General features: G+C 37.7%; 1 protein-coding gene across 4 annotated transcripts in view; it reads left to right on the top strand.

Annotated features, from left to right (window-relative positions):
* Positions 1–297: 297 nt before the first annotated feature.
* CPSF6 (cleavage and polyadenylation specific factor 6) overlaps positions 298–27,618 on the top strand; it is a 34,642-nt gene continuing 7,321 nt past the window's right edge. The window contains exons 1-10 of one of the 4 annotated variants that reach the window (XM_033221317.1): positions 298–462; positions 11,495–11,704; positions 13,398–13,501; positions 16,955–17,100; positions 17,995–18,168; positions 18,298–18,408; positions 18,848–19,352; positions 19,685–19,800; positions 20,614–20,767; positions 22,929–23,118. In XM_033221317.1, coding sequence (XP_033077208.1) covers positions 403–462; positions 11,495–11,704; positions 13,398–13,501; positions 16,955–17,100; positions 17,995–18,168; positions 18,298–18,408; positions 18,848–19,352; positions 19,685–19,800; positions 20,614–20,767; positions 22,929–23,115 — 1,767 coding nt within the window. In that variant the 5' untranslated portion in view covers positions 298–402 and the 3' untranslated portion in view covers positions 23,116–23,118. Of the gene's footprint in view, positions 463–11,494; positions 11,705–13,397; positions 13,502–16,954; positions 17,101–17,994; positions 18,169–18,297; positions 18,409–18,847; positions 19,353–19,684; positions 19,801–20,613; positions 20,768–22,925; positions 23,119–27,618 lie in introns of all 4 variants that reach the window. The other 3 variants (XM_033221316.1, XM_033221318.1, XM_033221319.1) reach the window with 3 other exon arrangements.

Genomic DNA, 27,618 nt, shown 5'->3' with positions numbered 1-27,618 from the left:
TCCTGCATGTGTGAAAGATAAGAAAAACGGATAAATGAAAATATTAACAAAACGTTTGAGTATGCCAGAGGCCACGTGAAAAGACGGTGTGTGGAAACAGGTGGGACCCAGTGGTAAGCTGGATGCGCGAGTAGGACAAAGAAATTGCCCCGCACTCCCGGGCCTCACCCAGACACAAAAGAAACGCCCTCTGCCCTTAGAGGCGCAGCCTTTCCTCAGCCAGCCGAGCGGCTGGGTTGCACAGTCCCCGCCCCCGGCCGGCCCCTGTAGCTCCCGCCTCCATCCCTCGGGCCTCGGAAGTGACGCAAGCGCCCCCCCACCGCCGCTAGATCCGCTGCTGCTGCCGCGGCGGGCGGACCTGCAGGAGGCGGCGGCGGCGGCGGCAGCCGAGGCTGAGGGAAGATGGCGGACGGCGTGGACCACATAGACATTTACGCGGATGTGGGCGAAGAGTTCAACCAGGTACGTGAGAGCCCGGGTCCCCGTCGCCGACGGGGGCGGCGCTGTGGCTGGGACGCTGACCCGGGGCCCGCTGCGGCCGCGAGCCGAAGCGACTGCAGACTGTGCGCCCTTGCCGCCTCTGGGCCGCGCCGCCGACCCCCGGCGTGGGCCCCCCCCCCCGCCCTTCGTTCTACCGCGTCGTTTCACGGGCCGCGGGCGCGGCGACCCGTCACGGGGCCCGGAGCGCGGATGCGGGCCGCTGTGCAGCTGCCTCCGGCACCTCCCTTGCCGGAGCTGCCTCGCTCCCTATTGTTGGCGGCACTCGGCTGGCGCTTCCCGCCGCGCTAGGCCCGGGCGGTAGGGCCGCGTGTAAGCGGCGGAGAGAACTGGCCGCCGCCGCGCCCCCTCCCCCGTCGCCGGCCGGAGGAGTAAGCCCCGACAGGGCGCGCGCCCGCCGCCGCCGCCCCTTCCCCGCCGCTGCCGCTCGGGCTCAGATTCCTCCCATTGCTCCATTTTGTCTCCCTGCCCGCGCACTGTCGCCTCATGGAAGGCCGCATTCACGGCCCTTTGTATCCCGCGCGCCCAGTCCCTGGGGCTCTCCTCGGGTTTGCGACAGGTTTCGGCGTGGCGCCTTCCTCCTCCCTTCACACTTTATGAAGGCGGCTGAGGTGCGGGCTTATTTGCAACAAGTCATTTGACTTTTGGAGCCACAGATAAAAGTCGGTGCGCTGGTCCTGCCTTGTTAATCCAGGGCTTGCAGTGCCTTTGAAGCCCAGTCGTTTTTGGCTTTTGTGATGAAAATACCTGTGAAGATGGGTGGCCGGGGACTAAAAGGAAGATTGGAAGCGCGATGTTTGGATGGAACAGAAAGATGTTAGCTCACCCACAGGTCTCATAGTGATTAAAATGAAAGAACATTCACCCCAAATCCTATGATGTGGTTTAAAAATAGAGTTGTAGATAAGACCCTGTTTTCGAAAACAAAGTGTTAAATCTCCCGGCCCTGCATTACCTTTTGAAAGATGGAGCGAAAGTGAGAATGCAAGGTTTTCCTGAACGACGTTGCTTAGAGGTAACGCGGAGCTGTGATGTCTGATAATGGGCATCCTTGCAAAAGATGTCGTTTGTTGCTAGAGTAGTGACGTTTAAGGTTTGAACCTGCTGGTCGTATCTTTACTGCATTTTATGTAGTAACACATTTAAAACAAATTGTGCCTAACTGCGGTGTTCCTAAAAGGTTTATTTTTTTGTATTTCCCAGGTCCTTATGAGAAGCTTAATAAAATAATACTGGCTTAATGTGTTTTTTTCCCCCTCCATTAACCATCATATTCGTGACTAGTTGCTTAGGCTTTTTAAAAACAAGGAAACTCAAGAGCTCTTTACTGTTTTATTTTTCAGGAATGACTTTGTTCTGGTTTAAATAGTAGAAAACAGAAAACTACCAGTTGGCTTTAAATGTTTGCTACTCCGTTGAAGACTGGATTTGTTTAAATGTAATACATTGTAATCAAAGGTTAAGTTTTTAAGTCTTTGTGTTTTTAAAATTGTGCTTGTTTTAAATAATAATGCTTGAATTGTGTCAGTTACAAATCAGATACATTCCTCGAGTGCAGTACAGATTCTAACGCTTATAAGACCTCTAGGAATTTTTTTTCCTTTTATTTATCAAGTGAATGTAACAGTGCGTTTAGAAGAGGGCCGTAACTGCAAGGAACAACGATTAAGTGTTCAAGGCTGCCCTTATTAGCTTTTCTTACAAGAGAATACATTGCTTCACCTTTCTATGCACAATAAAAGAAGAATTGGGACGCAATTTTAGTAGTTAAGCATTTTTCAGTACCTCTTAATGAAATATGTTTGGGCTTTTGCATACTTAGAGAGGGACATCTCCCTTATCCGGATAGCTGGGTGGATTCTTATCCCTGTGCAGTAGCAAGTGCTGACTGGGCGGGAGGTAAGAAGAGATTAGTTTTGTGGACCCAGTGAGGCACTCCTTTTAAATGTAACTTTTCAACGATTTGTATAAGGTACGTACCACATATCTAACACAGTTGTGTAATTTTACCAGTAAAATCTTTATATGTTTGAATAGATTAATGGCGAGTATACATAGAGGCATTGATTTTGCTACTTTGCATATCGTTGGCCAGTCAATGATTGATTGATTTGTATATCCTTTTGCAGTACCACTGCTTGCTGTGGTAGTTCCTGCACCAAAAAAAAAAAAAGTCACAAAAGGATAGTTGGTTATTTTCAGAGCTTATCCTGCTTTTAAAAATGTTACTGTCATTGAAATATTTTTCCGAAATCTTACCACCATTAGAGGCAACCACAAAATAATTTACAACTGATTTAATCTTTACTAGCTGGTGACCTTATTTCTACTAGTTGCTATAGTAGACTAGACCTCTTGTTTTATTGTCGTTGAGTAAAATACTTTCCTAAGTATTAGCCAGTTTTGACTTATTTTGGCTTCAAAACTGTTGTAAACATTAAAAAAAAAAAAACTTTGTTTTCCAGTGTAAACTGCAGTTCTAATTGGATTTGTGTACTTTGAAATTCGGCATAGTCTTTATTTCCATTTTCTACTATTTTTTTGTCTGTATCCTGCTGAGTCTCCTGTTTTAAATGTCATACTTTTATGAAGCTTTTTTGTATTTTGGTAAGGCACAGTATTATTTCAAAAACTGATTTGCATCTGTTGTAGTAGAAAAAAGTGAGGCATTCAACAGTCTTAGCAGAAACTAATTTGTTTGGAGATAGATTGAGAATAATAATTTAGTGAAGCTCTAATAGAGTTGCTTTCTTCACCAGGTGAACTTAAGAATGGAGAATGAAGGGGGAGGAGGCACAAGGGACTGACTAATCCTTATGGGTTCTCTTTAGTTCTTAGAGGTCTTTGGATGTCACCAAGTTGAGAACAGTTGGAAGGGCAATTTGAACGTCTTCCAAACCTCCATATTACTTGAAGTTGAGAAGAAAGTGATTCTGTCTCACACTTAATAGTGTGTCAATTCAGTTTAAACTGGGATTTATACTCAAGTGTAGTAATTACTAGCCCAATATTTAGTAATTGTAGATTTTAAAATTCTGCCCAAAACTAAATAATTTAAAAGTTGAATTGTTTACGACGAGTGTGGTGGCTCATGCCTGTAATCCCAGCACTTTGGGAGGCCAAGGTGGGCAGATCACTTGAGGTCGGGAGTTCTAGACCAGCCTGACCAACATGGTGAAACCCCATCTCTATCAAAAATACAAAAATTGGCCGGCCATGGTGATGCCTGCCTGTAATCCCAGCTAATCAGGAAGCTGAGCAGGAGAATTGCTTGAACCTGGGAGGCAGAGGTTGCAGTGAGCTGAGATCAGGCCACTGCTCTCCAGCCTAGATGACAGAGCAAGACCCTGTCTCAAAAAAACAAAAAAAAAATGTTGAAAATACATTTCTTAAGTGTCTGTTATGTGCCAGCAATGAGGGATACAAAGTTTAGGTAGTCTCTACCCTTAAAGTACACTGTAGGGGAACTGAGAGATACCTACATACAGTAGTCCACACATATCCACAGTTCCACTTTCTGTGGTTTCAGTTACTCGTGGTTCTGAGGGCTGAAAATATTACATACAGTAAGGTACTTTGAGAGATGCTATATTTAGGTAACTTTTATTACAGTAAACTTATACAGTCGTGTCGCTTCACGATGGCGATATGTCTGAGAAGTCCGTCTTAGGTGCTTTCATCATTTGTGATCATAGAGTGCTTTTGCATTTCAAACCTAGAAGGTACAGCCTGCTACATATGTAGGCTGTATGGTGTAGCCTGTTGCTCCTAGGCTACAAACTTGTACAACATATTACTGTACTGAACACTGTAGGCAGTTGTAACACAGTGGTAAGTATTTGTGTATCTAATATATCTAAACATAGAAAAGGTAAGTGAAAATCTTGGTATAAAAGATAAAAAGTGGCATACTTGTATGGGGCACTCATCATGAACCTGCATGACTGGAAGTTGCCCTGGGAGGGGCAGCAGGTGAGTGGTGGGTGAATGTGAAGATCTGGGACGTTACTGTACGCTGCTGTAGACTTCATAAACACTGTACAGTACACTCAGGCTACACTAAATTTATTTCAACTTTTTTCTTCAATGATACATTAACCTTAGCTTACTGTAGTGTTTTCACTTGATTGATTGATTGGTTGATTGAGTATTTTCTCACTGTCATCCAGGCTGGAGTGCAGTGGTGCAATTGTGGCTCGCTGCAGCCCTTATCTCCCAGGCTCAAGCAGTCCTCCTGTCTCAGCCTCCAGAGCAGCTGAGACTGCAGGCGTGTGCCACCATGCCTGGCTAATTTTTATTTTTTTATAGGGATGAGGTCTCATCGTGTGGTCCCAGGTAGTCTGCAACTCCTGGGTGCAAGCTGTCTTCCTGCTTTGAACTACAAAAGTGTTGGGATTACAGGCGTGAGCCACTGTGACTGGCCCATTTTTACTTTATATACTTCTTGGACTCTTCAATAACAGTTTAAAACACAAAGACATTGTATAACTATATAAAATCTTTATATCCTTATTCTATAAACTTTTTTCTTATTTGTTTTGTTTTGAGATGGAGTCTCACTCTGTCACCCAGGCTGAAGTGCGGTAGTGCAATCTTGGCTCACCGCAACCTCTGCCTCCTGGGTTCAAGCACTTCTGCCTCAGCCTCCCTAGTAGCTGGGATAACAGGCACTCACCACCATACCTGCCTAACTACTGTATTTTTAGTAGAGATGAGGTTTCACCATGTTGGCCAGGCTGATCTGGAACTCCTGACCTCAAGTGATGCTCTTGCCTTGGCTTCCCAAAGTGCTGGGATTACAGGCGTGAGCCACCACACCTGGCCTAAACTTTTTTCTATTTTTTTTTAAAAAAAACTTTTAAAATTAATTTTATTTTAGAAGAGACATGGTCTTACTGTGTTGCACAGGTCTCAAACTCCTGGCCTCAAGTGATCCTCTTGCCTCAGCCTCCCAAAGGAGGCTGGAATTATAGTCATGAACGACCACACCTGGCCTTTTTTATTTTTATTTTTTAACTTTTGTTAAAAACTGAAGACACACACACACACATTAGCCTAGGCCTGCCCAGGATCAGGATTATCAATATCACTGTCTTCCACCTTTGCATCTTGTGGCACTGGAAAGATCTTCAGGGGCAGTAAGAAGCATGGGCTCTCCTCCCAGGAAAACAATGCCTTCTGTAATACCTCTTGAAGGACCTGCCTGAGGCTGTTTTACAGTTAACTTTTTACAGTAGGAAGGGTACACTCGAACATAATGATAAAAAGTATGGTGTAATTGGCCTTGGTGTGGTGGTTCACGCCTGTAATCCCAGTGCTTTGGGAGGCTGAGGTGGCAGGTCGCTTGAGGCCAGGAGGTCGAGACCAGCCCGGCCAACATGTTGAAACCCTGTCTCTATTTAAAAAAAAAAAAAAAAGTAAAAACAAAAAAGTATAGTATATATAGTATATATAAACCAGTAACACAGTCGCTTGTTGTCAGGTATCATGTACTGTACATAATTGCATGTGCTCTTCTTTTATATGACTGGGAGCACAGTAGGTTTGTTTACACCAGCATTACCAGCCCAAACGTGTGAGTAATGCATTGGGCTAAGATCACTAAACAATAGTAATTTTTCAGTTCCATTCTAATCTGACCACCTGAACCAAAAACCTTGTCATGCATGACTATAATTGTTCTCTTTTATTAGTTATTTTTTACAGTGCCTACTTTATAAATTAAACTTTATCATAGGTATGTATAAGGAAAAACATTATACAAGGAAAGGTTCCTTGCTTTCCTTGGCTTTAGGCATCCACTGGGGGTCTTGGAACATATCCCCCTCAGATGAGAGGGGACTACTGTAATTATAGCACACTGACAGGTCCTATGTTATAGTTACCATCCCTTTATGTTTAATCTGTAGAGTTTTGTTGATCTGGAGAGGAAAGTCAAAGAAATTCTGTGAACTTTACACTGTGTTCATTGAAGTAGTGTATTTTGTTGCTTGTTTGGGAGTCAGAAACTCTTAATGTGGGATTTAGTTTCTGGCCTGTCAGGCAGTTGGTCGCTGAGCACAAATTTAGTAATCTGACCACCCATCTTTAAAATGGAAGTGTAGGCCAGGTGTGGTGGCTCATGCCTATAATTCCAGCAGTTTGGGAGACTGAAGTAGGCGGATCACTTGAGGTCAGGAGTTTGAAACCTGCCTGGCCAGCATGGTAAAACCGCTGTCTCTATTAAAAATAAAAAATTTAGCCGGACGTGGTGGTGCTCGCCTGTAATTCCAGCTACTTCAGAGGCTGAGGCAGGAGAATTGCTTGAACCTGGGAGGCAGAGTCTGCAGTGAGCTGAGATCAGGCCATTGTACTCCAGCCTGAGTAACAGAGCAAGACTTTGTCACACACAGAAATAATTACTTTTTTAAAAATGGAGGTGTATAGAGGTGGTAGTTGAAACGAAAAATTCACTTAGGAGTTACGGACCTGAACATCCGATAAGTCAGTTTTTATGTCATGAATCATTTTGCTTTACATTCAGTCATTATGTGTGTATTCTAGCCAATTGTTTAGCCAGTTAATGAAAGTAAGTTTCTTGGACAAATATCAGAGAAACGTTGTTTATGATTTGTTTATGTTTACTAGGAAACCATCTGAAATCTGTCAGGTTGAGAATGAGCTAGTTAGAATTGATTCAGAAAAATGGATAGGAATGTTCAGGGAAGCTAGAACTCTTCTCTGTTTTGTTATTTATGGGTACAGTTAATTTAGTTGCCTATGAATTGTCCACTATGGTTTATGTGGCGTATTTTTAGTACCAAATTGGCTTCCTTACCATCAGTTAAGGAAGGGGTTTTTACAGGGATTACTAGCCAATTTTAATGCCTACTCAGAACATAATTAGATAAAATGTTATATTTTCTTTAAAAATATATGCATTAGGTTATTTGCTATTGGATTTTGCATACTAGTGTTTCCTTTCCTAGGTACAGGATATATTTTGTAAATGCAAAATGTAACTTCCCCCCTTCATATATTTCTCTAAATGGAAATAATTTAAAATACGCTTTGAAACAAGTGGCCTTTGCTGTGCATTTACTGATAGTATCATATAATGCACGAAATGTGTGTGTGTGTGTGTGTGTGTGTGTGTATTTGGGGAGGGGCAGGTAGAGATGGGATCTCCGTAAGTTGGCCAGGCTAGTCTTAGACTCCTGGACTCAAGGGATCCTCTTGCCTTGACCTCCCAAAGTGGTGGGATTAACAGGCATGAACCACCATGCCTAGCCTCGAATGATGTTACTGTAATTTTAGAACCATCAAAAAAATGTCAGGTCTGTCAGGGAGAATGATGAATGTTTTGACAGCTAGCAAGTTCATCCCAATAGTGGTATACAATATGTATCATGTATCTGTGATATTAAAATTGTAAGACAGGTAATTAGGGGAAAAAATGTCTAAAAGTAACTGCTTGAAGGGAGGCAGTAGACAGGGATAATGAAAAGGTTGAGAAGCCTTACTTTAAGGGAACTAATAGGATTTTGGTCATTTTACCATCCATTTTCTCTGGCTTGGCAACAGATACTTGTATGTCATGTAGAACGTAATCTTATTTCGTAAAATGTTGAGAAAATACCTTGCCTTTAGAATGATTGTAGTGATTTAGAATGGTAGGGAATGAAAAAGATTAGTGAGTTTTTTTTTAACCCTAAGAGCTGTTGTTTATTCTCATCTTTATGTAATGTAGCTAGCCAGCTACTATGAACAGCCGATAAGATTGGGCAGCATTTGGTATCAGAGATAACTAGAGGGATGATGATATTTTCTTGTTTTTGAATGTCATTAAAATTAAAAGTAATAATTGAAAAGACTATGTAATAAAAAATGATACTGTTAAATATTTCTTTAAAACTGGAAACCTTTAGTTTGTTCAGTAGGCTTGCAGAGCTCTATTTCTGTATGACCTGTGATATACATTTTTCATAATTTCTCATGCAAACATCATGCATGTTTTCTTACTTTCTGAAGTAAGAACAAAGTTCAGTGTGTTCTGTATTTTTTTACTCTGGAGGATTGACATGATATGAAGCTGATTAAAAGGAAGATTACTGATACTACATGAGAGTGTGCTTTGAGTTTCATTTTTAGTAATGGCAGCAAATGTATTCAGATTCATTATATTTTTTCCACAAAGTTTAAATGTATACCATTGGGGCTAAGTGTACAGGCTGTGGCCTTGGAACAGAGAAGCTAACTAGTCCACATGGACCCCGGGACAATGGTCTTAATTAGGATCGTACTACAACCACTTGGAAGCAGTACAACTGCCAGACAAAATGGCTGATCCTAAATATTGGTAGAATCATATCAATGTGGAAAATTGGTTTGTGTCAACATAGGAATTCATGGATGGACAAAAATAGTGATTGTGGTGTACCAGGTTAGTGTAGCTGCAGTTATGCTTGTAAATTTTTTGTCTACTTATGTAAACATTTTCACAGGTTAATTGTAGCTAATAGAAGAAAAATAATCTGTTCACCCATTTATGTAAGTGAAAGTATAAATTTAAAAATACATTTAGTACTGCTGTTAATAACCCTTCCATTCTTTTTTACTTTCCCTCAGACCATATATTGTGATTATAGTTTCTGCTGAGGAGGATGGAAACTCAACTCCCTTTGAATAATATTAATAATTCTACTTGATGTACAGAATCGGATTTCAAGAGAGATTAAAGTGCCCAACACCCCTTGTGGGAAACTTTTTAGTATCTTAAGTGCATGGAACTACTGCTGCAGCCACACCGCCTGAAGCTTCAGCTACACTGAAACTTCATAACAAAACTTACACCCTCTTTTTTCCTAGTTTCTGTGGTCATTGAAATTTGAGCATGTTACTTTGTTTAACAAAAACTCATTTCTTAAAGATTATTTTAGATTGCTGTACAAACAATAAAATTATGGCATTATTCGGTGACTTGTGGTCTTAGTTTCTGCCCTTTGTTAAATTTAGCTTTGTTCTCTGATTTAACCTTGAGATCCCAGACCCCTTATTAAATAAGTCTTTTAGATATTCTACCTCATAACAAGTAAAATTGGTATGTAAACATCCTGTAACTAGTAAATTGGATACGTCATTAATTACATAGATTACCTGATAATTACTTGAGGTCCCTTTATGTATATAAATGATATTTCCCCTTCTAGGCTTTTTTCTTTTTCTTTTAAAAAGATCTTATTCTGGCTGTCTTTTAAATAACAAAACAGTAGCCCGGGCCCATAATAATATCTTGTTGCTCTGTTTACCATCATATAACAAATGCTTTTCTCTGGGTCATTCTCTATCCATTTAGGGACTATTTTGGCTCATGGCCCCTAAAACCATTAGCTCCTCCATATGTGCCATTTGTATATTTCTGTAGTAAATTTTATTAGTGGGAGAATCTGTAAGTTATATATGAACTTTTAAGTTGTCTTGTAATTGTCTTTTTCCTTATGTCAAATGTTCTACATCATAAGAATAAAATGGTTCACACCAATACAGGTACTTAGTTGTGGAAAGGGAGAGTAGAAGATAAAAATGGAAATTTTCCTGTGCTACAGGCTCAGTCAAGCTTATGGGTCTAGTAATGGTTATCAAAGGCAATTAAATAGTATTGAGTATTCTGCTTTTACCTACATTTCATTTTTCCTGTACTTAGTCACAAATTGAACCCTCTTTTCTATTTTTTTCCTGCTCCTATGTCTGTTTCATTTTAGTTTTCCTTTTCTCTAATTATCATTTAGGCATGTGACACCCAGTAGCATTGCTTTAATTCTGTTGGTGACAGTGCCAGAGCTTTACTCTTTGTTTTGTGGTCTGTTGCTTTTCTCTTGCTAATTTACTTGACTAGATAACTAAGAATTCAGGTAAGCATTAGCTCTTTGTTCACTGAGAATGATACAACTTGGAAGATAATTAATTTGGATAGTTCTACATGTATTTTGTTTGTTATTTCTCTTTCCCTTGTTCATTATGACATTTTGAATTATTTACGTGCCCATATTTCTTCTTTCCTATGCCTCAGCTCACTATGCTTTTTAAAAAAAATTAGTAGATTCCTCAAGGTTGGAAAACAAGATCTGAATACTATAGAACATAATAACTATTTTTCTGTGATCAAATATTAAAGATATAATGGCTTTGGATTTTGGGGTGATTTTTCTAATGTCAGTTTAAAAGAAACTTGTCTATTTGCACTTATGTGTTATTACTTAAGAGTATTTCCAAGGAAAGTTTCATGTTATTTGTCTCCATGTCTTTCTTTTTCCAAAAGAACTTATTTTTTATATTATAAGTATCAGTGGAAAAGTAGGATTCATTATACGGAAATTAACTTTAGGCTGGGTGCCGTGGCTCAAGCCTATAATCCCAGCACTTTGGGAGGCCAAGGCAGAAGGATTGTTTGAACTCAAGAGTTTGAGACTAGCCTGGGCATTGTAGCAAGACCTGGTCTCTACAAAAAATAAAAATAAAAAATAAAAAAGGAAATTCACTTTTTTTTTTTTGAGATGAAGTCTCACTCTGTCGCCCAGGCTGGAGTGCAGTGGCACCGTCTTGGCTCACTACAACCTCTGCCTCCCAGGTTCAAGTGATTCTCCTGCCTCAGCCTCCTGAGTACCTGGGATTACAGGCATGAGCCATCATGCCTGGCTAATTTTTGTATTTTTACTAGAGACATGGCTTCACCATGTTGGCTAGGCTGGTCTCGAACTCCTGACCTCAAGTGATCCACTTGCCTTGGCCTCCCAAGTGTTGGGATTACAGGTATGAGCCACCATGCCCAGCAAGAAATTCACTTTTTAGGCCTGTTCAAGAATACATCTATTGCATAAAATGGAAAAAAATTGGTACTGAAATCATCCTTGACCTTTTTCTATCCGATTTTTAAAACAAAAAGTTGAATTTGTGTTCAAATCTGTTTTAGTGGTATTTTGACTTTTGTATAATCTAGAACATTATTTCTGCATCTCAGGAAGCCGAATATGGTGGGCACGATCAGATAGATTTGTATGACGATGTCATATCTCCATCTGCAAATAATGGAGATGCCCCAGAAGACCGGGATTACATGGATACTCTCCCACCAACAGTTGGTGATGATGTCGGTAAAGGAGCGGCACCAAATGTTGTCTATACATATACTGGAAAGAGAATTGCGTTATATATTGGAAATCTAACATGGGTGAGTGAAGTTAATATATGAATTAAATTATTGGTAATTGATTTTGAACTGCCCTAGTAATTGTTTTTCTCCAGATTTTTATAAGTTTGAAGTTACTGTGTTTGTTTTTCTATACGTGTTTGCTTGTCCAGTGAGGAGGGAAATATAGATATCTTTGCAACATCATTAATTCCAGTTCTTCTAGTTTTGAGTTTTGTGGTCATTCAGCTTTTCTTGGTGGAGATACTAGTTAAATATAGTTAAATTAGTTTTGTCTTCAGTTACCTTTTTTATGCTACCACTTTACCTTGCTTCAGATAGCGCAGTTTCACTAAAAATAATGCTCACATGGGGTCTCAAATCAGGATTCAAGTGTAAAAGGCAAGAGACATAGTATCACTCCTGGTTTAAAAATAGTGTCCATTATTTAATTTGTATTACAAATTTGAGTTTTATTTCTGCTCTTAAATTTGAAATCTGATTTATAGAAGCACTGCTGTATGTATATTTTAATTTGGGTTGTCATGAGACTAAGATTATTGATTTAGAGCTTCATTAAATGCACATATGTATATTTATATTTTTATTAACATTACATTTTAAATATCATTAAAATAGTCCTATAGAATTTTTATATCTCTATTTAGTTATTATGTATACTTGAAAGTTAAAAACTTGTATATCCAGAAATCAGTAAAATTTGGCACCATTGCATTTCCTTAGTAACACTGAGTTTTTAACCTTTTTATTTACATTTCTTTTTTTGGTGGGGGTGACAATTTGCAAAACTATCTATCACCCAGGCTGGAGGACAGTGGTGTAATCATAGCTCACTGAAGCCTCAAATTCTTGGACTCAAGTGATCCTCCTGTGTCGGCCTCTAAGTAGCTAGGAACACAGGCATGTGTCACTACACCTGGCTAATTAAAAAAACAACAAAAACTTGTAGAGCTGACTTCTTGCTATATTGCTTCAGGCTGGCCTCAAATTCCTGGCCTCAAGCTATCCTCCTAACCAAGCCTGTTAAAGTGCTGGCATTATGGTGCCCAGCCTATTCACATTTCTTTTAAAACTAATTTGTAGCACATCTCCCATCACCCAGTCTGAGTATTCTATAGTATTGGAAACAGTAGCAGTGTAGTTATGTAAGTATGGTTGCTAAGTAAGTATTTGGATCTTAGCTCCACCATCTATTATTAATTTTATCACCTTGGGCAAACTCTAACTTCTATTGTATCATGTGTAAAATGAGGATAATAATAGGGCTTATAGGGTTGTCAGAAGAGTTAAATAGTTAATACATAAAGTGCATGGTAGATATTAAATACATGTTAGTTTTTTCTTGTCTACGTTTTAATTCAAAAACAAGATGAAATTCAAAATATTTTCCTTTAATGGGAGGAAGTGAAATTGGTTTTATTCACAATTTAAAATCATAGCAATTTTAAGCTGTACCAGAAACTCTTGAGAGTCAAATCCTATTGTAACCCCAAGGGTACCTTCTAGTTTCTGAAATACGTATCAGGGAATGAAGTTAGGTTCCCAGATGTTTTTTGTGCTGTTTAAAAATTGGAGCCTGACTGGCCCTAACTAGACTTAGATTTGCACTCAGCATTTATTTTGTATGTCCTAAGTTTCCCCTTAAAAACTAAACTGGGATAATAAAAATCTTGGTTATATTTTAATGGTTAATGAGGGGAAAAATATCTTGCAGTGGACAACAGATGAAGACTTAACTGAAGCAGTTCATTCTTTGGGAGTAAATGATATTTTGGAGATAAAATTTTTTGAAAATCGGGCAAACGGCCAGTCCAAGGGGTAAGATTTTTTTCTTTCTTTTTGATTTAGTAGCTAGTGATACAGTTTTTAATAAGTTAACTTTCCTTTAAGTTAATGTTAATTACACGTGCATACAACACATGATTGTTTACATTGGAAGGAGGTTCTTGAGCAGAGATTGATACTGTTCATTTTATGTACCCTATTACCTAGCACACTAAAACCAATAGAATGGAGATGTGGACAGATCTGTTTTCTAATTTTCCCAAGTTTTCTCTCTCTGTGGTTGAAATGGTTGTTGAAATCACAGTTTAGCCTGTGATTAAGAGATGGGAGAAGATGGGCAGCTGAATACTGTGTGTTACATGAATGTTTTGCTGTATTTCACTAGTAAACTATACAAGTGAGATAGGATCAGAATGAGAACATTATAAAATATAGATATCCAAAAGTAAGAAAATAAAATGCCACTATCCTACCATCCGTTGATGTTTACTTTTAACATTTTAGTGAAGATTCTTTTGGGCTTTTTCCTAAAAATAAACAATGGAATTATAATTCATGTGTGTATATGTTTGATATAAGGAATAAAAATAAATACGCATCTCTAATGTCTAATTCTTTCGCATCATAGCTGGTATGCTACCGTAATTTACCTCTTATTTTTGGTTATCTCCACTTTTGCCTATTGTACATAATGTTGCAGCAGACATCATTTTATATAAGTCTTGGTAAAGATTTTGGATTTTCTTTTAAGGATAAATTGTTAGATGCAAAATGATAAAGAATATGCTTATTTCATATATTGCTTAGTTATCTTAGAAGGTTATACTAAACTGAGAATATTTTCAAAATGTATGCAGAGTCTGAACACTTCTCTTACACCACTTCACTAACTTCACTTACACCACTTGGTCAAAGCCACTATCATCTCACTTAAACTTGGCAGTAGCTTCATAACTGGAAGTATAGACTGCCCCCTACAGTCTATGCTCCACATTATAGAAGTTCTAAAAAAAGATGGCATTCTTTCTGCTCAGAATCTTCTCATGGCTTCCTTTCTGTCTCAGTCTTTACCATTGTCTACAAAGTACTTTGTGATCTGTTTTCCCACCACCTTTCTAACCCTATCCTACCACTCTCTTTCAGCCACATTAGTCTCTTTGCTGTTTGCCAGACCAATTTCTACCTAGAACCTTTAGCTGTTTTCTCTTCTTGGTTTACTTTTCCCCCTTAAATATCTACATGGCTTACTCTTTCACTTCATTCAGGACTCAAAATGTTCAAGAGTTTTCTTCCATGACCACCTTGTGCAAAGTAGCACCTTCCTATCCTGTTTCCTTTATTTCCGCTCTGATATATTTTACTTGTTTGTTGTCTCTTCCAAGACTTTAAGCTTAATGAGAGCAGAGATTTTTTGTTCGCTATTACATCTCCAGCTCTAGAATGGTACGTTGCGTATAAGAAGTGCTTAATAAATACTTGTTAAATTAATTTAGTTGTTCATAAATGCTATGACCCAAGATAATCCTGGTGCAAACAGCAGAACTTGTTGACTAGAATAAGAAGTATAGTTTACAAGATCATATTGAACATTAGGGGGAAAAGAGCTTAAGCTTCTTAAGCTACTAAGACCCTCCCTCCCTCAAATAATTTAGAATATCCTGTAACTGTACAAATTGGTAATCATTCTGATTATTTTAAATTTATTTTTCTTATTGAGGTATAATTCACATGTCATAAAATGCACCCTTTTAAAATGTACAATTCAGGGATTATTATATTTATGAAGTTTGGCAAACATTACCACTGTCTCATTCCAGAACATTTCATCACCCCAAGAAGAAACCTTGCACCCGATTAGCAGCCACTCCCATTTCCTATCTGCTGGTAACCGCTAATGTGCTCTGGATATGCCTGTTCTGGACATTTCATCTAAATGGAATCATAAAATATGTAGTCCTATATGACTGGCTTTTTTCCTTAGCATAATGATTTTAAGGTTCATCCATGTTGAAGCATGCATCAGCGTTTGTTTTTATGGCTGAATAATACTCCACTACACGGATATAGCACTTTCTTCTTTTAATCTATCAGTTGATGAATGTCTAGGTTAATTCCACCTTTGGCTGTTAAGGAAAATGCCCCTGTGAATATTTGTGTACCCATTTTGCGTGAACGTGTTATTTTCAGTTCTGTTGGATGTGTACGTGGAATGGAATTACTGCGTTATATGGTAACTCTGTATTTAAACTTTTGAGGAATTACCAGATTATTTGCCAGAGCCATTGTGCCATTTTATTAATACGTGCTCATCAGCAATGTGCAAAGGTTACAGTTTCTCCACATCTTGATTGATTGATTGATTGAGACAGAGTCTCACTCTGTCGCCCAGGCTGGAGTGCAGTGGCAGGATCTCGGCTCACTGCAGCCTCTGCCTCCCAGGTTCAAGCAATTCTCATGTCTCAGCCTCCTGAGTAGCTGGGACTACAGGCGTGTGCCATCACGCCCGGCTAGTTTTTGTATTTTTAGTAGAGATGGGATTTCACCATGTTGGTCAGGCTGGTCTTGAACTCCTGACCTCATGATCCGCCTGCCTTGGCCTCCCAAAGTGCTGGGATTACAGGCCAGCGACCGCACCCGGCCTCTCCACATCTTTAATACTTGTTGTCTTTTTTATTTTTGCCATTTTAGTGGGAATGTGATGGTATCTGTGGTTTTGATTTGCACTTGCCCAATGGTTAATGGTATTGTACATCTTTTTATTGTAGCAAAAATTGGAAGCAACCCAAATGTCCATGTACTGATGGATAGATTTCTTTTAATGTTGTATATTTATAATGGAAAATTACTCACCCATAAAAAAAAATGAAGTGGTGATGCATGCTGTAACAATGGGTGAACCTTGAAAACATGCTAGTTAAAGAAAGCTGGTCATAAGGGATCTCCTATTGTGTGATTCCATTTAGATGAAATGTCCAGGATAGACCAGTCCAGAGACAGAAATTAGGTTTAGTGGTTCCATAGGGTACAGGGATGGGAAGAAATGGGAGTGATGGTTAATGGATATGGAGTTTCTTTTTGGGGTAATGAACATGTTTTAAAATTGATTATGGTGGTGGTTTTAACACTGTGAAATATTAAAAACCACCAAATTATGTATTTTGAATGACTGAATTCTATGGTGTTATAGAATATGAACAAAAATGTGTACTCGTATAGTTTTAAGAAATATTTTCAGTTTTTAAAATTATTTATTTATTTTTAGAGACAGGATCTTACTCTGTTGCCCAGGCTGGAGTGCAGTACTGTGATTATAACGTGCTGTAGCCTCAAACTGCTGGGCTCAAGCAATCCTCCTGCCTCAGCCTTCTAAGCTGAGGTTAGCTGTTTTTTTAGATAAAAGCAGATTAAGACCTTTTTACAGAAGAATAACAGTAATAATATTCATCTCTTTTTACTTTGTATCCTCGCCCCTTAAACACCGTTTAGGTTTGCCCTTGTTGGTGTTGGATCTGAAGCGTCTTCAAAAAAGTTAATGGATCTGTTGCCTAAAAGAGAACTTCATGGTCAGAATCCTGTTGTAACTCCATGCAATAAACAGTTCCTGAGTCAATTTGAAATGCAGTCCAGGAAAAGTAAGCAGTCCTCAGAGGCTTTTATTAAAATACGTACATTTTAACCAGTGCATTTGTTAGGTGTTTTATACTAGAGAAGTCATCTTAATACTTGCTCACTAGAAACTCCATTTCACAAAGTCCATGCTTTGAATTAAATGTAATCACTGGTTATGACTGTGGGCCTGTGTACTAGAAACCTACTCTTGTTCCATTTTTCTCCAGATATAATAACAGACCCAATACTACACAACAATGTGCAAGTTCTGTAGCCCTGCCATTCTTGTCCTATTATTTCCATCTTAGATACAGAAGGAAACTACATTCTAATTCTTAGATTAAAGGAAAGCTATGTGGATGTATATTATGGTGGGGGAGAGATCACTGATAACCGGAAAATGTTCATTGATTTTTCTGCTTGGCAACAAGACCTTTCACCACTTAGTAAACTGAATATAGAAAAGATTTGTCATTACACATTTAAGGATGTTATTATGTAAAGAGATAAGATGGATGATTATGTAATTAACAGAAATTCAAGTGGTTCCTTTTCTTTTAATGTTTTAGCACTTAAGACTTAAGAAGAAGTATGTTACAAAATTTAAATGATGTAATACTGAAATTAAGATATCTATTGAAGAATTTCGGTCTTGGCTGCTGCAGAGTGCTGGTATTTTGAAAGTAACTCGTGATTACTTATGGAAAATATATTTAAACCTGAAAAATTTGAGTCTTTAAAAGTACCCAAATAGATGTGAATGTTTTTCCTAACCCATACTTCCTTATGTAGTTTGCATAGGCACAAGGCATTTGCAAGTTAATATGTTAGAAATAGAGTTGTTTTTAATAATAGTGGTTACATTTCAGAATACTATTTTTAATAATTGCTATTTATGAGTATTTGGATATTTGCAGCTACACAATCAGGACAGATGTCTGGGGAAGGTAAAGCTGGTCCTCCAGGAGGCAGTTCCCGTGCAGCATTTCCACAAGGTGGTAGAGGACGGGGCCGTTTTCCAGGGGCTGTTCCTGGTGGGGACAGATTTCCTGGGCCAGCAGGACCAGGAGGGCCACCCCCACCTTTTCCAGGTAAAACTTTTCTTAAATTACCATGGATAAAACATGTCTACCTAATACCTCTTTTCCTTTTCTCTCTTTTTCAAGTAATGCATTATTAATGTGACTTACTCTCCTTGTTATGCTATTTTTGGAATCCAGGAAATTTGATCAAGCATCTTGTTAAAGGAACTCGGCCTTTGTTCCTGGAAACTAGGATTCCATGGCATATGGGGCACAGCATAGAGGAAATACCCATTTTTGGCCTAAAAGGTCTTTATTTTTCTCCAAACTTGCTTGACTTATATATAGAATATTTACATCCGTCTTATTTTCTTACCTCTTAAAAAAAGCCTTTCAAGATCATTTTTCCTTGTTTCACTTTCTAGCTTGGCATCAGAGTAGAATATAAGGTGGGTGATTTCACTGTAAGAAGTGTGTGTACACTGAAAGATGGAAAATATCTCTAGGCATTGTAATCTTTTTTATTAAAGTTTTTGTTTCAGTAATTTTTCTTAAGCATAAATGGAGCTAGTTAAGTTTGTAAGGATATACTTCATTGTAGTTGGTAGTGTAATATTTACCATACGGGTTTTATTTAAAGACAAAGACTTGGTGTATGCTTTATGCTTTTAAAGTATAATCTTGGCATATGAAAGAAAATATCTTATTAGTGAAGTGGTTTTTTTTTCTCTTTCTCCTTTGTTTTTAGCTGGACAGACTCCACCACGTCCACCCTTAGGTCCGCCAGGCCCACCTGGTCCGCCAGGTCCTCCACCTCCTGGTCAGGTTCTGCCTCCTCCTCTAGCTGGGCCTCCTAATCGAGGAGATCGCCCTCCACCACCAGTTCTTTTTCCTGGACAACCTTTTGGGCAGCCTCCATTGGGTCCACTTCCTCCTGGCCCTCCACCTCCAGTTCCAGGCTACGGCCCCCCTCCTGGCCCACCACCTCCACAACAGGGACCACCTCCACCTCCAGGCCCCTTTCCACCTCGTCCACCCGGTCCACTTGGGCCACCCCTTACACTAGCTCCTCCTCCGCATCTTCCTGGACCACCTCCAGGTGCCCCACCACCAGCTCCGCATGTGAACCCAGCTTTCTTTCCTCCACCAACTAACAGCGGCATGCCTACATCAGATAGCCGAGGTCCACCACCAACAGACCCATATGGTCGACCTCCACCATATGATAGGGGTGACTATGGCCCCCCTGGAAGGTAGGTTAGTGTGTATCTGTGCAAGTACTTGATGATAAAAGATAGGAACAATGACTAAATAATTAGATTGTAGCTATATAAATATGTTATTTCTGCCTTCCAAGAAGATGAGGTGTTTAAGCTGCTACTCTGTTTTAGCTGAAAGATACTGGTATAGGAGGATTTTTAGACATGTTCTCTTTGCAGCAAAAGTAGCATGCTTCAATATGGAAAAGTAACTACTATTGCTAAAGCACATGTCAGAAGCAGCTAGTATAAATTGCTATACACTATTGTGACTAACCTAGGAAATCTCTTGAGTATGAGTTAAGGTTTGTGTGTTTATTTTACAGGGAAATGGATACTGCAAGAACGCCATTAAGTGAAGCTGAATTTGAAGAAATCATGAATAGAAATAGGGCAATCTCAAGCAGTGCTATTTCGAGAGCTGTATCTGATGCCAGTGCTGGTTTGTATATTTCTTGTATTAATAAAATTTCTTATTTATGTTATTAGGAATGACCTAAAAATGTAAGTACAATCTAGAAGATAGGTCATTTACATGTTCTTTTTGTATTCCGAAATCATTACCTGTGACTTGTTTAAAAAGCATTGAAAAAAGCTGTGTGTCACAATGTAGTGGGGAAAATCCAAATTTTAAGTTATTTGGTATAGATATAAGTCTTACCCTTGACATTTAAAGGTTCCGGGGCCTTACGACACCTTATTTATTCTTTTTTTTTTTTTTTGAGACGGAGTCTCGCTCTGTTGCCCAGGCTGGAGTGCAGTGGCCGGATCTCGGCTCACTGCAAGCTCCGCCTCCCGGCTTCACGCCATTCTCCTGCCTCAGCCTCCTGAGCAGCTGGGATTACAGGCATCCACCACCACGCCCGGCTAGTTTTTTGTATTTTTTTTTAGTAGAGACGGGGTTTCACCGTGTTAGCCAGGATGGTCTCGATCTCCTGACCTCGTGATCCACCCGTCTCGGCCTCCCAAAGTTCTGGGATTACAGGCTTGAGCCACCGCGCCCAGCCACCTTATTTATTCTTATATTTGCAAAATGATAATGTGCTTTACACACCTGTAATAATAAGTTGAGTTAATATCATGACCATGAAAGTCTTTTGCAAATGGTGAAACAGTAAAAGAAGACATTGCCTTGCATAGTTATTTTATAGCACAGTACTTTTGTAAAATGCCTTATCACTCTTATCTCAAGTGGTTTGATGGTATTTTGTAAACAAAATTTGTTTGACTTGAAACTCTTTCCTTTCCCTCACAGGTGATTATGGGAGTGCTATTGAGACATTGGTAACTGCAATTTCTTTAATTAAACAATCCAAAGTGTCCGCTGATGATCGTTGCAAAGTTCTTATTAGTTCTTTGCAAGATTGCCTTCATGGAATTGAGTCCAAGTCTTATGGTTCTGGATCAAGGTAAAACTTTCCTGTCTCATTTCCATTTAAAAAAACTGTTAGTTTACAAATGGAAAAAATACTGTGTTTGAGACTTTAAAAAGAGGACTTTGCTTTTACTTACTGATTATTTAGCATCTGGAGTGTTTTTTCTTTTTTAACTCTAAATATTAGTTGCTTGCTTAAAACCCTTCAAAGACTTCTACTCAGTCTTAAAACAAGACTGTAAAGATTGAGGGTCTGTGTGATAAAGCCCCTGCCTATCTTTTTAGCCTCATTTGTACCTCTCCCTTACTGTTCTCCAGCCATATTTCTCCTTTTTCTCTAGATACATCAAATGTTTGACCACCTCACTTTATATTCCTTCTCCTGGGAGCAGTTTTCCCTGTCTCCACATAGCTGACTCCTTATTCTTCACGTCTCCTTCTAACTTCTTAGGAGGGGGCTTCTCCCAAATTAGTCGTTATATTGTTCTTTTTACTTCTTCCATAGTACTTACCATAACCAATGCTTGTTATCAAGGCATATTTTTTCCTCATTAGAGCACATGTTGAATAAACACGTGCTCTAATGAGATAAAGCAGGGGCTTTATCCTGCTCACTGTATTTCTTTTAAGAGATGCGGTCTTGTTAAGTTACCCAGGCTGGTCCTGAACTCCTGGGCTCAAGTGATCCTCTCAGCTTGGCCTCCCAAAGTGCTGGGATTATAGGCATAAGCCACTGTGCTCACCCATGCTCGTTATAATATTTCTAATGCCTACAGAGTGTCTGGTATAGAATGAGTGCTAAATAAAAATTTCTTGAATGAGGGAGTGACTGAAAAAATTAATGATCTATCTTTTAGGTAGTTCCCTTTTTTTTTTTTTTTTTTTAAGCATTGCTGCTAACTTTTAAATTTTATATATGAAAGGCAGACCTTTAAGCTTCACTTGGTATTCTTAGATGTGTCTTTAGTGTACTCTATCTGGTAGTCGTCGTCTTTAAGTTAAGAGAAAGGAGCCTGCCTTTGACATGGTCCCCAATTTTGTAATTATTACCTTTTTGACCCAGTGTAAGAATCTTTGTGTCTGAACAAATTTGTCATAGATATAGGTATCTTGTATCATTTTTTTAAGTTTTAAAGTCCAAAGTAATAATTGTTAAATCCCAACACTTTGGGAGACCAAGGCAGGAGGATCACGTGAGCCCAAGGAGTTTGCGACCAGCCTTGACAACATAGGGAGACTTCATCTCTACAAAAAATTTTTTAAAATACTTGGGCCTGGTGGTGCATGCCTATAGTCCCAGCTACTTGGGAGGCTGTGGTGGGAGGGTTGCTTGAGTCTCAGAGGTCGAGGATGAAATGAGCTGTGATCGTGTCCCTGCACTCCAGCCTGAGTGACAGAGAGAGACCCTATCTTGAAAAAAAAAAGTAATAACTTAGGCCTTGATCAAGGAGCTTAGCTGTCTGGTGTAGTAATATAAGACATAAATATTATTTAATAGACAGTTATTATTTCCTTACTGTAAATTTAGCAGAATTTGTAGAAGTCTTTTAGGCAGTAAGCTTTGGTTAAATTATTTCTTTTTAAAAAATGGCAGTTCATGAAACATTTCTACATATTAAATACAGTGTGAATACTATATCAATTCTTGCTACTGGTCGTAATTGTTAGCCCTCTCCTGTGCCTCTTCTTCTTCCCTGAATAAAAGATGCATATTAGAAAGTTTCTTTGTGTTGAACGCTGCTCCTCATGAACCGTATGTTAATAGGTTGTGTCATTTTCATATATTTAAGCCCCATCATATGTTACGACTTCATGACTCTTATATCTAAAAAATCATATTGTAGATGTTGTTTAGCTTAAAACATGGGTGCTTTGAAATTTTCCCTGTACCTTTCTATTTGTTCATTCAGTAAATACTACACGTCTGTTTTAGGCTACTAGCTTAAATAGATGATGTGATGCATTTCTGTGATGTGTTCGGTTGCTGATTTTTTGGTAGTGTTTTTAATAATGAAATTTCTGGTTCATGCTTACTGGTGAGCTGGTAAATCATTATTGGCAGCTCAGGATAGTAAGTTTAAACCAGATTTACGAAGAATTTTTTGCTCCCTTAGATTTTTTTAGACATCAAAAAATTGAATATTTTTAAGCTATCTAATTATGGAGAGCATTAATCCAGTAATTTCTTTTAGAAGACGTGAACGATCAAGAGAGAGGGACCATAGTAGATCACGAGAAAAGAGTCGGCGTCATAAATCCCGTAGTAGAGACCGTCATGACGATTATTATAGAGAGAGAAGCAGAGAACGAGAGAGGCACCGGGATCGTGACCGAGACCGTGACCGAGAGCGTGACCGAGAGCGCGAGTATCGTCATCGTTAGAAGGTGGGTATTCCTTGTTCCTGTTAAATGTGTGTGTATTCTTAACAGTAACTATAACTCCGAGGCTACTGTTTGTACAGTATATACCTACATTTTAAATGGTCCAACTACTTGGGAATGTAATCTTCTGGAAACATCTGAAACAAATTATGGGTAAGTAATGACAGGTAAATTTTTGACCCTTTTATCTTTGAATATTTTATTGCTGAGTTATCACTTTTAGGTTTCAAATAGTTAATGGTCTTAACAAAGCAAGGAAATAATCAAGAGGACTCATTGTGTACTTCTAAAATCTAAAAATTGGGATTCTTGTAATCACATACTTAGGTTGTGTGTAATTTAGAATACAAAATACAGGGAGTTATTTCACATATATATTATGTGTTTGGATTTTTAAAAATAAATGGAAAGTTACTATTTCTGAACTAGTTTTATTTGTCCCTAAAAATTTATGAGAAAATCTGACACAATAATAGTTTATAATACAGGAGGATGTTTTCTCAACATTCAAAGAGACTTTTCCTAAAAAAAAAAAAAAAAAAAAGGAAAAGAAATTTTTTTTTTTTTTTAGAAGAGACACTATCCTGACATCTGGTTTTTGTTTTTAAAAGAAACAGTATCCTTTAATTTGCAAAGAAGATGTAAAAGTTATTCAATTAAAATGGGTTCAGGTGCACCATATCTAAAAAATTTTAAATTGTGTCAAGCCGTATACCCAAGTTTAGAATAACTGGAAATAATTTTCTTTGATGTTTCATTCATAAATCATAATCATTGTCTTTTTTTCTGTATTTTAAAACTATTTCTTGTGTACATTTTTCATAAAGTGGGAAGAGTTGTCTGTTTATGCTTCATTTTCACATGTAATTTTATTTTTTATATTTGTTAACAGCATTCGTGTGAAGAGCTGGGGGGGGGCACTATAAGGCTTATGCATGTGACACAAAGGTTATTCTGTAAATTAAAAATTTTTTTCTTTATATGTTGGTTGGCATATTCAAATTAAATTAAGGGCTAAACAAACCCCTCATAGGTAAAGACTCTTTATATGATTATTTTCAGTAATCATGGGAAACTTACTGAAAATTCAGTCATGGTAATTGTTAGGATTTAAATTGTTATGGGCAAAGTTAAAGGCTTTATCAAGTGTATGTAATTCTGTGACAGAATAGCAATTTCTTTAACCATAACAGATAATGCAAATGAGGTCCTTAAATGCCTAGAAAATAAGCGTGCTATTTTTATGGAACACAAATAAGCTCTTAACACTATTTACAATTTTAAGGACTTTTTAAGTTAAAAAGCTGGTTTTGATACTTTACATTTTGAATATGCAGATTGAATATCAAAACTTTGATTTTTGTATAGTTTTCCGTGTATTACAAAATATAATATAAATCTCAAAACATTCTTTTAATATGAGGCAAAAAATATCTTATACTTTTAAAACTAAGCTTATTGAAATTGATACTGTTTTTGAATGTAAAAATTGAATATTGTGTTATGTAAATCTAAACACTAAATTTTAAAGATGTAGCACTTTTTCCCCCTGAGTTAAATACATCTGATCCCACCTTAATGAAAAAAAATTCTCAGTATCCATCAGTTGCTTAAGGTGGATTGTGACTGGGTTATTAGTTGAAATGCTTATCTATGTCACTCATTTCCATTATAGAAAGGTACAGGTTCTGTAAGTTACCTATTTTTTTTTTAGACTTTATAAGTTATCAGCAAGCTTCTAGTTAGTAAAGACATGATAATGAAACTTGAATTCATCTGCAAAATTGCATGTGCCTATCAAGGGGCCTCCAAACCAATTTAAACCCAAAGTTAACTAATTACAATTTCTTACTGGTTTTAGTAAAACTAGCATAGTCAGCCAAGTAAACAAAATCCATTGTTAATCTTAAAGTATTTGAGTTAGCTAACATTACATTCTAGTAATGGGTACACCTAACTATATCATGACTTGAGTTTCATTCCATTCAGACATTAGCTACAAATTCCTAATGTGCAAACTATTGTTGACATTTTTTCTTAATCACTGATGTACCATACCAGAATTTCCATGTTTTGTTTGTACATTAATCAGAATTGAGTTGTAATACTGTATGTGCCTTCATCCAAGCAAAATTTTACATAAGCATTTCTAGTGCAAAAAATTCTGTTATCCTGGATTATTGTACATTTGCTATATCAAACAGTATTTATTGTGGATGTAGACATGAATAAAGGGGTGGGGACTGGGATTAAATATATTCAAGTAAAACTTTTTAATAAAAACAAAAGCTATCTGCAAATTTGATCACCATCATAGTAAGGTCTGTTGACCTTTTTAGAAGTTTTAAAATATGAGTCCTTTTGAGCTTTCATGTAAATCTTAAATGGACTAAATGGAATGAGTGATTTGAAAGCTAAAGTGAATGTCACTAGTAAGGCTGTATACAAATAAAATACTAATGTAATCTATTAAAGTGATGATGAATGGCTAAAAGGTCAAGTTCTTAATTTTTTAACTGGAAACTTAATCTTGGCAAGCTGTTAATGTCTGTCCCATCTTAATTTTTTTTGTGTTTGAACTGTTGGTAATGTTAATTGCATTCTCTCATTTTAAAATGTATTGGTTTTTCTAAAAGTATTCAATATCTAAGTTCAAATAGATAATATTTTAATGAGAAAATACCAATATTGTAAATTTCAGTATGTAAATACATTGTGCTTCATATTCTGTAATTTCTGCCTCTATTCTCAGACCACTCTGAGCAAAATAAAAGTAGTTCAGTGCTTTAAGATTGTACATTTCTTACTGAAATAATTTTAGTTTCATAGTTGAGTTACTTAAAAGGTTGCATTCCTCTTGTTACTTCTTTGGAACATCTCTGCTCAGCAAATTTGTATTAACAATTCAGCTTTTCTTTGTTTACTGAAACCAAATTATTATTTTTTTAATACTCTTTATTCATGCTTTTCCTCTGCCTGTTTTATGAGATTTTACAATTCTCAAATCTTTATTATCCATGACAATTTTTAAGCATTGGGTGTGGGGTCTGGATTAAATAACTTGCCTTTGCTGTCCGATTACATTTTTTTTTTTTTTTGAGAGGGAGTCTCACTCTCGTTGCCCAGGCTGGAGTGCAATGGTGCGATCTCAGCTCACCGCAACATCCGTCTCCTAGGTTCAAGCAAATCTCCTGCCTTAGCCTCCCGAGTGGCTAGGATTACAGGCATGTGCCACCATGCCTGGCAGATTTTGTAGTTTTAGTAGAGACAGGGTTTCTCCATGTTGGTCAGGCTGGTCTTGAACTCCCGACCTCAGGTGAATCGCCCACCTCGGCCTCCCAAAGTGGTGGGATTGATTACAGGCATGAGCCACCACGGCCAGCCTCGTCTGATTATCTTTCTACTACCTTAAATATGATCTTAGGATCGTAGATTTTGTTATTGCCCAAGATTAGGATGCTTTGCATTGTGTGTTCAGCTTATTAACTTTGTGTTAATTTGAAAACAACCAAAAAAAGCCAAAAGAATAAAAAAAAATTCTTACATGTTGAAGATGTTTCTTTTTCTTCTTAGTGTTGCTTTGAGGCTTATGTGAAAATTAAATTATCTTAGTTACCTGGTGAATGATACTGGTTGTAATAAGATTTTAAAATTGTTTCTGCAGCTCTTAGGTTATGTGAGGTCTGCCTTATAGCTCCCAGCCCTGTTTCCGTATATTTTCTAATATATCCTAACTGCTCTGCTTCCTCTGGATATGTATGCTAGCTTTCATTGCTTTAGCTCTGATTTTTCTTGCTTTGAGTATTACAAAACCTGTCTCACTGCACAGCTGAGTTAATTGAAGTTACAAGAGGGGGTAGAAAGTGATCCCTTGAATGGATGTATAGTGTGTTTTGCTCACTGTGGTTTAAGAATATAGTTTTGTTTACAAATGATTAATGTTCCCTGTTGAAAAAAAAATTCAATGCCAGTGTGAGTCATCTTGCTCTCTCACCTTCATCTCAGTGTTAAATTTACTACCATTGTTTTAGTTTGTAAAATAGATTGTTTTGAATAAATTTTGTCTTGAATGAATATTTAGTTAACGTTGTTTAAAGAAACCTAATAACCAAAAAGGGGTAAGGGTGCCATTTATGCTATCTAAATTTTAGGAATTTTTCTTTTGTGGTAGCATGTTTTAACTCTCCATGAATTATAAATAACAGGTTATTTTGAGATGTTCATTTTGTAAATATTTTGGGAACAAAGTTCATTTTTCTTTGAATGTGATTAAGTTTATTTCTACTATTTTACTGGGTTGTAAGAGCAACAATTATGTATGTGTTTTATAGAGTAATAAAATGCTTTAGTTAAAATGAGGTAAGTACTATGTACAGAGGTAGAAAGATGAAAATATGAATGTTTGGGTAGCAAGAACTTGTAAATATCTACAATAACTAGAATTGTTTTTATGTAATATGTTCTAGTCAACACCAGAAGGAATTTTAATTTTAGAGTTAACTC

The sequence above is a fragment of the Trachypithecus francoisi genome, unplaced genomic scaffold (assembly GCF_009764315.1).
Source record: "Trachypithecus francoisi isolate TF-2019V2 unplaced genomic scaffold, Tfra_2.0 Lachesis_group11, whole genome shotgun sequence".
NCBI lineage: Eukaryota > Metazoa > Chordata > Mammalia > Primates > Cercopithecidae > Trachypithecus > Trachypithecus francoisi.
The sequence above is the reverse complement of the archived record's forward strand: the minus strand, read 5'-3'. Positions and strand labels throughout refer to the sequence as shown.